The sequence below is a fragment of the Simochromis diagramma genome, unplaced genomic scaffold (assembly GCF_900408965.1).
Source record: "Simochromis diagramma unplaced genomic scaffold, fSimDia1.1 OVJJ01000411.1, whole genome shotgun sequence".
Taxonomy (NCBI): domain Eukaryota; kingdom Metazoa; phylum Chordata; class Actinopteri; order Cichliformes; family Cichlidae; genus Simochromis; species Simochromis diagramma.
Genome location: NW_024386735.1, coordinates 94,339 through 108,099, shown reverse-complemented (window position 1 = coordinate 108,099; position 13,761 = coordinate 94,339). Strand labels below are relative to the sequence as shown.

Sequence of the window (13,761 nt, the reverse complement as noted above, 5' to 3'; positions counted from 1 at the left end):
CATTACACTTACGCTACCTTGGGTATCCTTGAGCCTAATTTTTCATCTTGCAAGGTGATTCTTGTTAGGAGCATTAACAGATCGGGGTTATTACACCAAAAAGTAATGCATTACACATAACTCATTACTTTTTAAAGGTTAAAATGCTATGTTACTTAATTATACCTGTAGAAATGAATTAGAAACACCACTCATCACATTAATTTTGTGTTATTTCGCATAACCACCTGAGATGCATTGGCACACAATTGCCGTTTAACAATATGGACCTTGTTCCACACACCGGCATCATGGCCTATCCTAATGAGGACACACACACACACAAGGTCTTTTTGTAAGTGTTTAAGAATTCACACAAAGCCGAGGGCAAAGTTAAAATGCAGCACTTCAAAGAAAAATGTTACGGCCACAGTGATTCTGTGATAGGAACAGGTGCCGTAACTGCTTTTGTTGCCTGTGGAAAATGAAGCTTTAGATGCTTGGCTGGGGTCAGCATATACTCTGACATCAGTCTGAGTTCTTCACTGCTCACTTTGACAGCATGCTGTCGAAAGTACTGTGCGAAAAATGAAAGCTGGACACCGCTCTGCTATTTTTCTTCCCCTACTACATCAGCTGAAGTCAGCTGATTGTAGCCCAAGTGCACAGAAAAAACATTACCCTTGATTTTGTTTTATCTGAGTGCTCATCGTGCAGATAATTGAAGAACTTGCGGTACCAGTTGAAGGTTTGAATGGGTGAGTGTGTCGGAGAGGCATAAGTGATGGATTACTGGCTAATATGATTACTTGATTTGTTTTTACAGTAATGCTTTGGATTACTGTAATGTGATTGGAGTAACTTTGTGTCCTAACATAGCAGGTTGAGGCACTAAAACCTGCTGTGCACATGTATTTTCATCGCTCTGTGGTTCTTAGGCTTGCACACTGGCAGTATGTCATTCGCTCTCAAAGTGTGGGTCATACTGAGATTCTATTTTGACATATTTTGGGGTTTTGTGTAGGGATGGGTACCGGTGTCCGGTGCCATGATGGCACCGGTTCTGACATAAACGGTAGTAACCAGACCGAAAAGCAGCGCACATTTCGGTGCTTTATTTCGGTGCTTTTTTGTGCCAGACCTAGACACCTTAGTCTTTATCAGAGGCATGAAAATTGCAAGTTCAACATCACCATTTGAATTAGCATGTTAACTTTGTGCGAGTGCTTTTTAACCTATTATGACACAGTCATACTTGGAAAAAATATTAACAAGACATTGTGAAATGAACTTGTGATCTCATTGCCTTTGAAGACCGCTCGCAGTCAGTTGCTGTCTTCAAAGCAACTTTGGTACATCAAGAGAGCACTAAGAATCAGTAGGAATCAATCTGCAGCTGAACGGAGTCCAGTTGGCAATTACTTGCAATCGGCAATATGTAATATGGCAATTATTTGAGATAAACTGGCAAAAATCAAAACTAAAAAATGAGTAAACAAATATTAACATAGTTGCTACAGGACAACAATTTGTCCTGACAACCTTGTTTTATATAGAAATAGAATAGATAGGTTCAAGGTCAAGTTCCATACTGCAAAGAGATGTGTCACAGTACAAGGTCATCAGTGACCAGTCACAGTCAGTTATAGACTGATTCCGTAACATTTGGGGTTAGATACAGGCTTATGGTGACATTGGAGCAACATCCACCTCTTTCTATGAATTTTTTTGCCACTTTTAGCACCATGAAATGAAAAAAGTGCAGAACAGAAAAACCATAAAACCATAACACATATCATACGTGCTTTAGCATGGGGCTAAAATACACCCAAACCCCAGTGGATGTCAGTTGCATAATGTACATAATGTGCTGCATGTTTTATTTTAGCATACCATCCTGCGAGGTTTACTTGAAAGGGTACTCTTGCATGCTCCCACTTCGCTCTAATGCTCACGTACTATTTTTTTTAATGCTGACTGAATAAAATATAAATCACCTGTCAAGGTCTCATTTCAGCTGACTGCAGATTTTGAACTTTGTAGTGACCATGGACTGCCAAACATTTCTGTGTAGTCTGTTTCATTTCCCAGGTCAATAAGTCCTGAGTGTCAGTCCCAGACTACAGAATTAAAATGCGTAAATCACAACAAAGGCTTCGGTATAAACAACACATCACATTCCAATTTAGTTTTTCTTTTGATGCCACCCCTCCTAACTAATTCCAGGCTCTCCCGTTGCATTTCCTGTCAGAGCGAGGTTTCACCTCATCCTCTGTGCATCTTGGGTAATGGACTACCTGTCAGCAGTCAGTCAGTATAATGACATTCAGCACTGCAGCACGTCCTCCACTGTCCATTCCAAAGATGAGGCCTCTCTTCATTTCCTCTTTGGCTCACCAGAGTTATTATTACTTGGCTTTGGTGTTTCCTCTGACGACTTTCAATTATCCTCCCTCTCGCTTTTCCTACAGTACAATGAGGCTGAGCTCACCACGCAGTATAACTGCACTCGTGTCTATTTGTGTCTGAGTCTTCAAATCCCCTCATGTGAAATCCCTAAAAAAATAAGAGTTTTTTAGTGGAACAGTAAAATATACACTGTGAATAATACAACAGCCTGAACTGAAGACTTGAGATATATCTGTTCTGAATTTATTACATAAAATAACTTGTAAAATAAAATAAAAAAACAAGATGCTATTATCCATATTTAACGAAATGTTATTTTTTTTTAATCTCTTTACATACCTTTTCTTTATATTTGCGAGTGGGGCAGATTAATAATAAATCACAACTGAATATGCTGAAGCACATTTGCAAACATCAGATCAGCTTTATCTGTTTTGTGTTCGTTTATGTAAACCCTTAATGATTTTAATTTCGAGAATCTCATCCGTTTATGCTCTGCTTCACATTCACACTGATACATAAAACTATATGTAAGCCTTTCAGATCCCCTGGGCAGATTAAATATTTCACTGAGTGAGAATTGGGGAGAAAAACTAAGTGCAAACCCTGCAGTAAATGAGCCATTTTTCAATTGATAATGAACTGTCTGAAATCCAATTTTTACTTAATTAATACATCAATTGGGCAAAAAATGGTGACTGTGGCACTCTTGTTCAAGTTTGAACATGCTATCCTACATGAAAACTCCCAGAACATAAACGTCTTACTTGTTAGGGTTCGTTCATAGAGCTTAAATTAAATATAAGCACTAGAAAAGCTCCAATAAAGCTTAGTTATAACAACAAAGTAGAGAAAAGCTGTGTTGAAGCAGTAGTTAAAGCAATAACTTTTTGTTTTATGACAGAAGAAGGTTCTTCACAAGTTATCAGAAGGAAGTAGTAACCAGGGCTTGGATCAAAGGCAGGCCTGTATTTCTTTTTAAGGTTTTTTTTAATAAGTAGTATATTTCACTAAAAAACTTTCCATTTGCTTTGGTAAAGTTAATGCATGTACTGATAAAATTGCAGAGCGCAGTAAGTCACACATAATAAAGATCAGTTTGGATCTCTGTAGAGATCTTACTTTTGCCAGAGAGCAACCCAGAAACTGCTGCACCCATGTTGTCACAGTTTACTTAAACTGACACAGGCATGAACAAACATTCATTTTGTCTGGCTTTAATTTGTTTGCATCAACCACTTCCCAAATGTTTATTAGAGACACAGCTTTTAACTGGCTGCAGTTATTTTATTTGAGGAAATGCAATATGCAAAACAAAGTCTAGTTAAATCTGCACTGTACACACTGGTTTGTATATGTTAGTTTTAAAGAGTCCCTTCCAAATTTGTCCTTTTTTGGCATTTTTATTTATTAATATTCATAAATAGCACAACAGTATTGTCAGTTTTCATAGTAAGAATGCTACCATGTTACCAAAGGTACGTATTTACAAATCCAGGACATGGAGAGCAACATCAGCAATCTTCCCATGTTGTGTCCCCCAGGTCAATACTAAGTTTGTTTTGTTGTAATATCCATAAGCTCATAAGTAAAGTACTGGGCTGTATTGGGTATTCACATACTAAACACAAACTTCAGCTGTCTGTAGTTTGCTGATATGCAGTATAGGAAAGTAGATCTTAAAAGAAAATTCTGGTTACATATCAGAGAATTAAATTTGTGTGCTACAAAATTAAATGTATGTAAACAGCTATTTCCCGTGTTTTGGGTGCCATTGCTGCTTGATCCTACATGATTTCAGTAACTAAGCTAATCTTATTTTTACCGGCTTACAAATGCTGTAAAAGGACCTGTGAGCTTGTCTAAATAAAAAAACAAAAACAAAGCTATCCCTTGAACCTTTTAGACTACATGCCTGGTTAACTAGCTGCAAATAAACAAGCGGAGGAGGCAGCTAACATGCATCAGACTATTATGATTTTGTTATGAAGCTTAAATATAGACATGTGTCAATTTATCAGTTTGATTTTTCTGGATAATTTCCCCACAGAGCCCAGTAAGAAAAGACAGTCAGCAATGCATCTCCACACCACACCGGAGTCATTTAGTGAGCATTGCAGTCCATAAGAAAACATTCACAGCAACACTAGTGAGTGCTGGCAGGCCTGTAACTGACACAATAAAGATGTTACTTTTGTGCATGGCAGAGTTTCACAACTCTGATGACATACAACAAACTATTCATTGAGCAATTGTTATTTCAATTATTGCCTGATCTGTTTATCCAAAACAATCCTTTCATCACACTTCAAATAGTGTCTATAAAAAGTGTCGTCATGTTTTCACCTGTTTACCTGCTATAGATAGAAATAGTTTCAAAGCCGAGGTGTCTGCACTTTGCCTGATTTTTATGGGATCGGTTGACACCCAAAATACAGAGATTATACATCTGTAACATCAAACGTGTACTGACGCATTCATATTTTAGGAGTTCAGTGTCAGTTTTGAGGTAGTTGCCAAATATTTCCACTCCTTACTTATGTGCCTCTGCTTTTCACTCGTGCAGGAAAGGGCAGCAGCTGGAGCCATCGGACCAGTACATTTTGAACAGGCTTGATGGCGGGCGGAGCATGTTAACCATCCGCAACATCCGACAGGGTGATGGAGGCACCTACTCCTGCAGAGCCACCAATAAGGCAGGATCCCAGGAAAGAGAGCTCTTCCTCAAAGTGTTTGGTAAGCATGCAATCTGAGTAAAATACTATAGTTGTATAAGATACAGTTTATTTATCCTAAATTTTCAGATATTAATCACAACTATTAAAAATAGTGCAAATAATGTCAAAAAGATTAGTAAAAGAAAATATACAATAATATAACAAGATAAAATAGATCCATAAGGTAAGAGGCACTGTGGATCAAAATCAAAATATAATAAAACATGTTCAAGAAATATGAAGGTTTTAGAACAATATATAAAATATTAATAAGGTTTAATTTAATTTAATTTTCTAATTTTCGACAGACACTGGCCACTTTATTATATACATCTCTTCAACAGTGCTCATAATTACGGGTACCACTCCTGTCAGTTAAAAAACGGAAACTAAGGCTACAGACACCTCACCAAAACTGGACAACAGAAGACTATAAAAATTGTCTTAATTTCTTCTCCTGGTAGAGTCAGTCTTTGGTCAAATGGTAAATGGCCTGCATTTGTATAGCGCTTTTCTAGTCCCTAAGGACCCCAAAGCGCTTCGCACTACATTCAGTCATTCACCCATTCACACACTGGCGATGGCAAGCTACATTGCAGCCACAGCTGCCCTGGGGCGCACTGACAGAGGCGAGGCTACCGGACATAGGCGCCACCGGGCCCTCTGACCACCACCAGTAGGCAAACATGGGGTTAGTATCTTGCCCAAGGATATTTGGCATGCAGCCAGGAGGCAGCCTGGGATCGAACCACCGACCTTCTGATTAGTGGCTGACCTGCTCTGCCACCTGAGCTACAGCCACCCCAATGTCAACTCACATGAAAGTGTGGTTCTGTCCTGCCTCATATCAATAGTTCAGTCTGTTGGTGTGTAATGGTTTGGGGGACTTTTTCTTGGAACATTTTAGTGTTATTTGAGCACCAACTGTACTTTCAAATAGCCTCCACAGTCACCAGATCTTAATCCAGTAGAGAACATTTGTGGTGGAACAGGAAATGCTATCATGTCAACTTGTTGAATCTGTGTCACAAAGAATTAAGGCAAATCTGAATTAAAAAAGGGGGTCCAACCCGTTACTATAATAAAGTGTAAAGTGGTGAGTGTAAATCATTTATAAGATAGCTGAACTGAAGTGGTTCTTGAAATGCCATTGTAGAGCATTATTGGGGACCATTTTCTGTAGTCCCAATATACATCTACCCTCATTGTGCTGGGACAGCAGAAAAATAGAAATATCTCAAAGCCTGGACTAATGGAAGAGAAACTATCTGCATGAACAGATAAGTGGAAGCAAAACTTCTATCTCCCCAAACCAGGACTAACATAAAAAATCCCTTCCTATCACTTTAAAGGGTTTGTTTTCTTTTTTCCATTATCTGTTATTTGGTGCCCCACCAAAGATTTTAAATGTAATAGCATTACCCATGACAGTAAACAGTGTTTTATGTTGATCCATAAAGCTTTATTGTAAGGACATCCACAAATTCCATTTTATAAAGAAATGCAGAAAAAAATGTCCAAATATGACAGTCGGCCCACACCAATAACAGCTTTATCAAAGTGATATATTTCTGTTGAAAAATAAATATTTCATTTATTGCTTCATATTTCAATTACTGTGCTCCTCATAAAAAATTTCAATTTATATTTTCATAAACCTGCCAGCTATTTCCTCACAGATCGCCGTGATAGCGCTGCTTCTAGCTCATGAAAATGTATGGAGATTTGTGCTCAAGTCATCAACATCCTTTGGAGATGTGAAAAGCGCTTGTTCTTCAAAATGCACATTTAAATGAAGAAGTTAAGGGGGTGGGAGGAGTTCTGCTTCCAGGCCGTGTGGTGGGAGAACGCAGTTGTAAGTTAGTTTTATTACCCTTGACAGCACAGGCAGGAGGAAAACAGGAATTTTAAGTTAGACAAGGTGTGTGCAGGTGTGTATGTGCGCTTCACTCGTGTTTAGGCGCTGTAACCCATTGTGAGCCTCATCTTTTTCTGTGGCACTTTCACAGATCTGTTTGCACATGTTTGTTGTTAGGTGTTTTATACACTCTAAGATGTTCACATGTGTGTCTTTTGGCTGCTCTGTAAAGTTCCAAGAGCAGACCATGAGCTGTAAAAGGCTGAAGCCTGCAGTCTTCGGGGATTATGTCAACTTGTCCTGCTTTTCAGGCAATGAGTCATTTGTTGCTGTAGAAGAAAATCCATACTATTAAGGAATAGCTGCATGTACTTGTTAGACATGCTAGCAGAGTGGCTCAAGGGATGCTTGGTTGGTCACTCTATTACTTTAGTCTGGACTGAAATATCTCAACAATTTCTCTGTGGATTTCCATTTACTTTAATGACTTTTATGACTTTGTTGGTCCACTAACTTTCCTACCCAGCAAATATTGTTGAGAAGATATTACAGATCACTTTGGAGAATTCTAAACAACACTGAGATTTGGTAAAAAAAGTAAAACCTGAATGCTGTCTTCATCAGTTTCGTTCAAAAGTAGTCTAGAAAACATATCTTAAATTCTATTAAAGAGTAAAACTGTGTATTTTATCAACAGTTCAACTATGCCAACAATAGAAGAGAAGAGAATAGTCTTTTATTTTCATTGTACATTTAAAACGAAATTGTGGGTGCTCTACGGCAACTATGCAAGAATAAAATATAAATATCAAACAAACAGAAGATTAGAGCTTAGGCCATTCTTGCCATCAGGCCCGCTGCCCTGCTAATGTTGTTTCCAGTGACAGAAGCATATAATGACATGAGATTTATAAAACTAAATTTGTTATTGTTTAAAAAATGACTTTCAGGGCTAGTCAGCATTATATGTCCACATTCTAACATTTCACAACCAAGTAAGATTTTATTTAGTGGGGACAGGTTAATTTGAAACTCTAAATTGAAAAGAGGTGTGAATGTGTCTGTGTGTTAGCCCTGCGATAGACTGGCGACCTGTCCAGGGTGTACCCTGCCTCTCGCCCTAAGACAGCTGGGATAAGCTCCAGTGCCCCCCACGACCCTGAAAAGGATAAGCGGAAGCGAATGGATGGATGTATGGATAAGATTTTATTTATTTAATTTAGTAAAAATGCCAAGCTCTTTTTTGAGAGAAAAAAATCATGAATCACCTCTTCTCTTTTGTTGCGGAAAAATAATTTAAGCATTGAAACCAAACAGATTTTCTGAGATGTATTGAAAGAAAGTTAAACCCTTGCAAAGGGATCAATACAATGCAAACGGGGTTTGTACCAGCGTTGACCAACAGGTAAAATAATAACAGCTCCTTTAAAGCCGTTGTGCGGATACAATCTTTGTCTATTCAGTGGTTGGGAGTGAAATCCTCGCCATCATCTAGGCACCAGCTTGATAATGAAGTGTATCATGGCCTTGAGCAAATCTTAAAGTCATTTGTTTTCCCGTCTTCATACACTCTTTCGTTATACAAGAAATTTACAATTGCATATCAATAGTACGCAGAGGTTAGATGAGGTGAAACAAAAATTTTCCATCACACTTTTCAACCAAATTTAGAGGTAAAGGGTGCTTCTTTTTAAAGGTTATAACTAACTGACCTGATTAAGCCCAACACCCCCCCAAAAAACCAACCGTGAGTTGGGATCTGGTGGGAGTTTCCTCTTTACTAATTATCTACCACCATTATGTCAAAATGTAAATCCATCAAACCTGCAAAACTAATTTTGTTCCTTTCAGATCTGCTTTTTTTTTTCTTTAATGGCTTTTAACAAATGTTGTTGCTAATAGCATGAACATTTGTGTGATGGTGATTGTTGTACACCTACTAACATGTGCATGTTGTCAGAGCCAACAAACAACTGTTTCACCCCTTATATCAAGACACTCCTAAACCAAAGGTTCTGTGACACGTTCTTATTTTCAGATAAAAGTAAGTTCAGTATTTTAGGAAATCAAGTTCTGTAAAGAAATCTTAAAGTCTGGAGGAAGAGCAAAGAGCAGAATCCAAGGTGTTTGAAGTCTACGGTGAAGTCAGTGATGAGTTAAAGCATAGGTGTCAAACTCTGGCCCGCGGGTCAAATTTGGCCATACCCCCAGCCATACCAAATTATCATTAGAGCTGGCCTACTGGTATTATACAGCTAATATATATATTGTTTAGTATTAAGCTTTGCTTGTTCCATATTCGGTTTTTCAGCAAAACTTGTTTGAGTCCATAAGAAGAGATTCATTCTTAAATCTGGAGGAAGATTTTTTTTTTCAATAAATATTAATGTTAGCCCACGACCTTGTTCCAGTTTTGAATTTTGGCCCACTGTGTATTTGAGTTTGACACCCCTGAGTTAGAGTGACATGTGATCTGCTGGTGCAGGTGCTGGCAGATGGACTGCTGTGTTTTATCAGGTCCAAAGTCAACACTGCTGTCTACCAAGTGATTTTAGAGCATGCGAGCTTTGTGGAGATGCCAATTTCTTATCACCTGGCACAGTGCCGAAACTACTACCAAATTATCTGCTGACCATATTATTACTTTGCTTGATTGGCCAGCCACCTCGCCTGACCTGAACACCACAACCCAGGCTTCAATAACACCTCAGAAGTGCCACAGGCTTCTTTTTATATTGTATAGAATATATATATCCTGATTGATCATAGGAACACTTTGAGATACTGGATTTGGGATTTTTATGAGCTATAAGTCACTTTCATCGAGATTAGAACGAAAAAGGATTGCAATCTTTATGCACGTTTATCTTTTATAAGTTTATCTTTTTTAATTAAATTATGAAAATGCCAACAAGCAAAGGCTTCTACAAAGACTGTGAAAAGAAGAAGAAAATGGGCTGTAAGCAAGGTGACCTGTAAGAAACGTGTTAAAATGGATTGTTTCAGACACTCTTTAAAAGAGCCCATTTATATGGCAGCATGCAAAGCTATGTTTTTAAAGTCTCTGAATGCAAATACAGAGTCTTAGAATGAAAGAGATCCCTTTGAAAAAAGAGTGCTAACAAACACAGTGTTATGATTGGCGCTCTCAGCATATTAGGATAGCAATATTAGCAGTTAGCTAAGCATTGCTGCACAGTAACTTTTGTTAGCTACAGCAACAGTTTTTGACCGGCAGAGTATACGTTTTTGACAGCTTCCATGGCTAAATGTTGTCAGCGATACAGTTTGATAGAAGATAATTCTTCAGCTATCTGAAGCATCAACAGTAAATGTCAGGTTTCAGAAAAAGAGTAAGCAGATCCTACATTTTCCCTGCAACACTCAGCAGCTGTACCGGGAGACATTTATCACAGAAGCAGAGATTTTCATCTATCTGCAGACAGACTCTTAAGAGTTTGCCACAGTTTGCATTTTTTTCCCCCATTGTCAGTAGTCTATGAAACACAGCACCCACTTTAATGGGTTTTTCATTCTGTAATTTGCACACGTTCGCTGAACACATCACAAATACATTCTTTTCTGGGGGGTTTATTCCCTATGTATGTTCACTTGAATCTACCATTTCTGTTTCTTCATGCATGTAGAACAAGAACAAGTCTTGACAGCAAACACAGTAAATTACATCACCATAAAAATAACAAAAATGATGATTATAATAATAATACTGTCTCTCAGTGGATTTTTTTTCAGTTAAACCCTCTAAACTCTGGAGCATTACAAGAGGCATCAGGGATGACAGGAGAGAATCTGTGCTGACATTTGCTTTGTGGATCGGCACAGCTGAAACAACAAATGCAGACGTTATAATTATCAGATACAGTCAGTACCACATTTTACCTTCTGATACCTGTCAGTGGGTGGGAAAAGAGCCTTATGTCAAATATTACTATAGAGAGGATGAAAATACTGTTTAGCTCCATAAGCAGGCTTGTTCCTGCATTACTGTCTGCAAGCAGCCAAGAGGCGTCAAAGCAAACCATCTTTTTTGGTCTTTCATGAACTAACAATGTGACAAACTGTACATTTATGCCACTTTCTTCTCTTTCTGACATATTAATGGCTTTTTCATGGGTTATGGTTAGGATTGAGCCTGCCAGGGCTGACAATGTGCAGTAGCAAAATACAACATTTGCAAGTACAATTATTATAATACCTGTAATTAGAATAATTAAGCGTAATTAGAGGTATTACCATGTGTTAGAGTAAAATACTAATAGTTTTTTTGTCATGCTGAGTTTAAGAGAAACTTAAAGAAGTTCATTTGAATTTACAAACTGAATAAGAATAAAGTTCACTTAGTAAAAATCCAAGGTCAAATAAATTTAGGATTTTTGTCTTTTAGCGTAAAGAACGCTTCTCATTTAAAGAGGAAATGTTTTCAATAAAACGTTATTAATAGCAGTCCCTGCAGAGTGGTTTTTGCATCACACTTGACAAATGAGAGTTTTTTCATTTAATATTTTTATGATGAAGGGCATTTGAGGCAAACAGCTGTGGATAGGAACTGTAGAACTGGTTCAGACCAGTTTCAGCCATTAACAGCTTTCTGTGTTTGGCAGTCGGATCGTTTTGAATCTGTATTTGTATGTTTGCACACGGAGAGCTGTCAGAACATGATGCTTTTAACATCTTTCACTCTGCAGACGTCATCCTAACAAAGAAATTGTGCCTCATTATGGGGCCTTATAGCAAGAAAAGGGGGGGGGAAAACCCGACGGTTGAGATAATTTCGCCTCTTCTCTATGTGGCCTTTTGTATTGACACAAAACAGAATCAAGCAGATTGTTGCACTATTTTCAAGAAAAGGACACTTGATTCTGAATGAGTTCTGAAGTGCGCTGATTTGTTGTTGAAACAAGTAAAATTATCCTTGCTATTCCCAGCAAATCTATTTGACTTGATTGAGGAAAACAAGAGTTGAGGACTTGGTTGTAGCGTAAATAAGCCATTAATGTGGTTGTTTGTGCTGGGATTTGAGAAGATGTTTATTGTTAAGTGATTTTCTTTTTTATTGTTTGCTTCATTCCTACTGCCTGCCGATATTCATATAACTGCACTGAGACCGGGCACAAGGCATCAATCATATCCAAAATGCTTATAGAAATATAAAAGTGTCTTATCAATGATAAGATACTTTCTGCACATGCTGGCATATGGAAGATGTTAGATTCAGGACTCACAGGGAGGCCAAAAGTCAAGAAAAAAATGTAAAAATGAGATGACTCATTAGCTCCTTGGCTGCTTGGCTATTAGCTGACTAACATTACAATACCACATGCCATATGTAAACATTCTTCATAAAAAAAACCCAATGACTCAATTTATTGGGACCATAAATGTCTACTAAGTTGGACATTTTTGTCAAAGTGCAGAACTTTCATGCAACCTTGAATAATGCAAAACTTCTATACTTCAGTTCATTTTGTGAGATGTTTCACAAAAACATAATTCAACACATCATGTATGGATCCAATATCTGATTGCATTTCCAGTTCAAAAAATTTCACTTCGCTGAGCAATTCTTATCTTTGAAAAAAATGTCTGTGTCAAACGTTAACATTTGTTACTCTCCCTGAGAAATACAGCAACTAGTAGTAAGTATGTCTGTGAAGGTTCTCAGTCATCCAGGTCATTGTAGTCTAAGGAGCTTGGGAAAAAAAAGTGTCTGGACTTCTTTAAGTTGCTAGAAGACGTTTCACCTCTCATCCAAGAAGGTTCTTCAGTTTTAAGGTCAAATGGTGGAGAGTCCCAGATTTAAACCCTATGGGAGTGTTCCCCCCAAGAGGGACGATGGACAGGGGGTCCATCAGCCAAGGTTTCGGGTGAACTCATTGTGAAACGTAGCCCCCACCCTATCGTGTGATTTCCTGAGGTCACCAATGCACCTCAGGAAATCACACGATAGGGTGGGGCTAGGAAACCTTGGCTGTTTGTGACCTACACCTATTTTCACACATTGGCTTATGTAAATAGGTAGAGGATCATTAGGGGGTCCATCGTCCCTCTTGGGGGGGATACTCTCATAGGGCTTAAATCTGGGACTCTCTAACATTTTACCTTATAACTGAAGATGTCACAGTCTGGCTGGGGCAGACAGTATGTGTTTGCAAAAGAGGACTCAAACGCAGACCAAAAACTGAACGTGGCGTGGATTTAACAAAAAACAAGCCGTTTATTGAGGCTAGCAAAGAGGGTACAAACAAAAGGGCATTGGTGAAACTAAACAATAACCTAAACTGGGTGAACTAAAACTAAACATGAAAAAACCTTAAACATGGTGAACTGACATAGATACCTGAAGTTGTGACATGGATGAGCAGACGACCTGACAAAGAATGACTGAAAGCACACGGACTAAATACACACAGGAGGATAATGAGGGAAGTGGGAACACATGGAGAAACAGCTGACACATGAACATAATGACGTCACAGTGGAAGAGTAAAACTAAACACGATGAACACAGGAACACCAGACCTCTTCAAAATAAAACAGGAAACATAAGACGCAGACATGACAACCTGAACTTGAAAACGTAAGACACAGACATGAAACACATGAAGGGGAAGGGAGACTTGACATGGGCGGAAGACACAAGGGGAATCTAATAACAAAGAACTAGAACAACCTAGGCATGATAAAAAATGAACTTAGAAAACCTGAAGGGCTTAAACATAAACTAAACCTCAAAACGCTGGGTCAAAAGACCCAGGATCGTGACAGAAGAAGCTTCTC

General features: G+C 38.3%; 1 protein-coding gene across 3 annotated transcripts in view; it reads left to right on the top strand.

Moving 5' to 3' along the window:
- The window catches only part of LOC120734226 (neural cell adhesion molecule 2-like), a 442,177-nt gene that overhangs the window by 349,847 nt on the left and 78,569 nt on the right, over positions 1-13,761 (top strand). For all 3 annotated transcript variants that reach the window (XM_040033012.1, XM_040032933.1, XM_040033095.1), the window contains exon 7: positions 4,955-5,124. In XM_040033012.1, the coding sequence (XP_039888946.1) occupies positions 4,955-5,124 (170 nt within the window). The remainder of the gene's footprint in view (positions 1-4,954; positions 5,125-13,761) is intronic.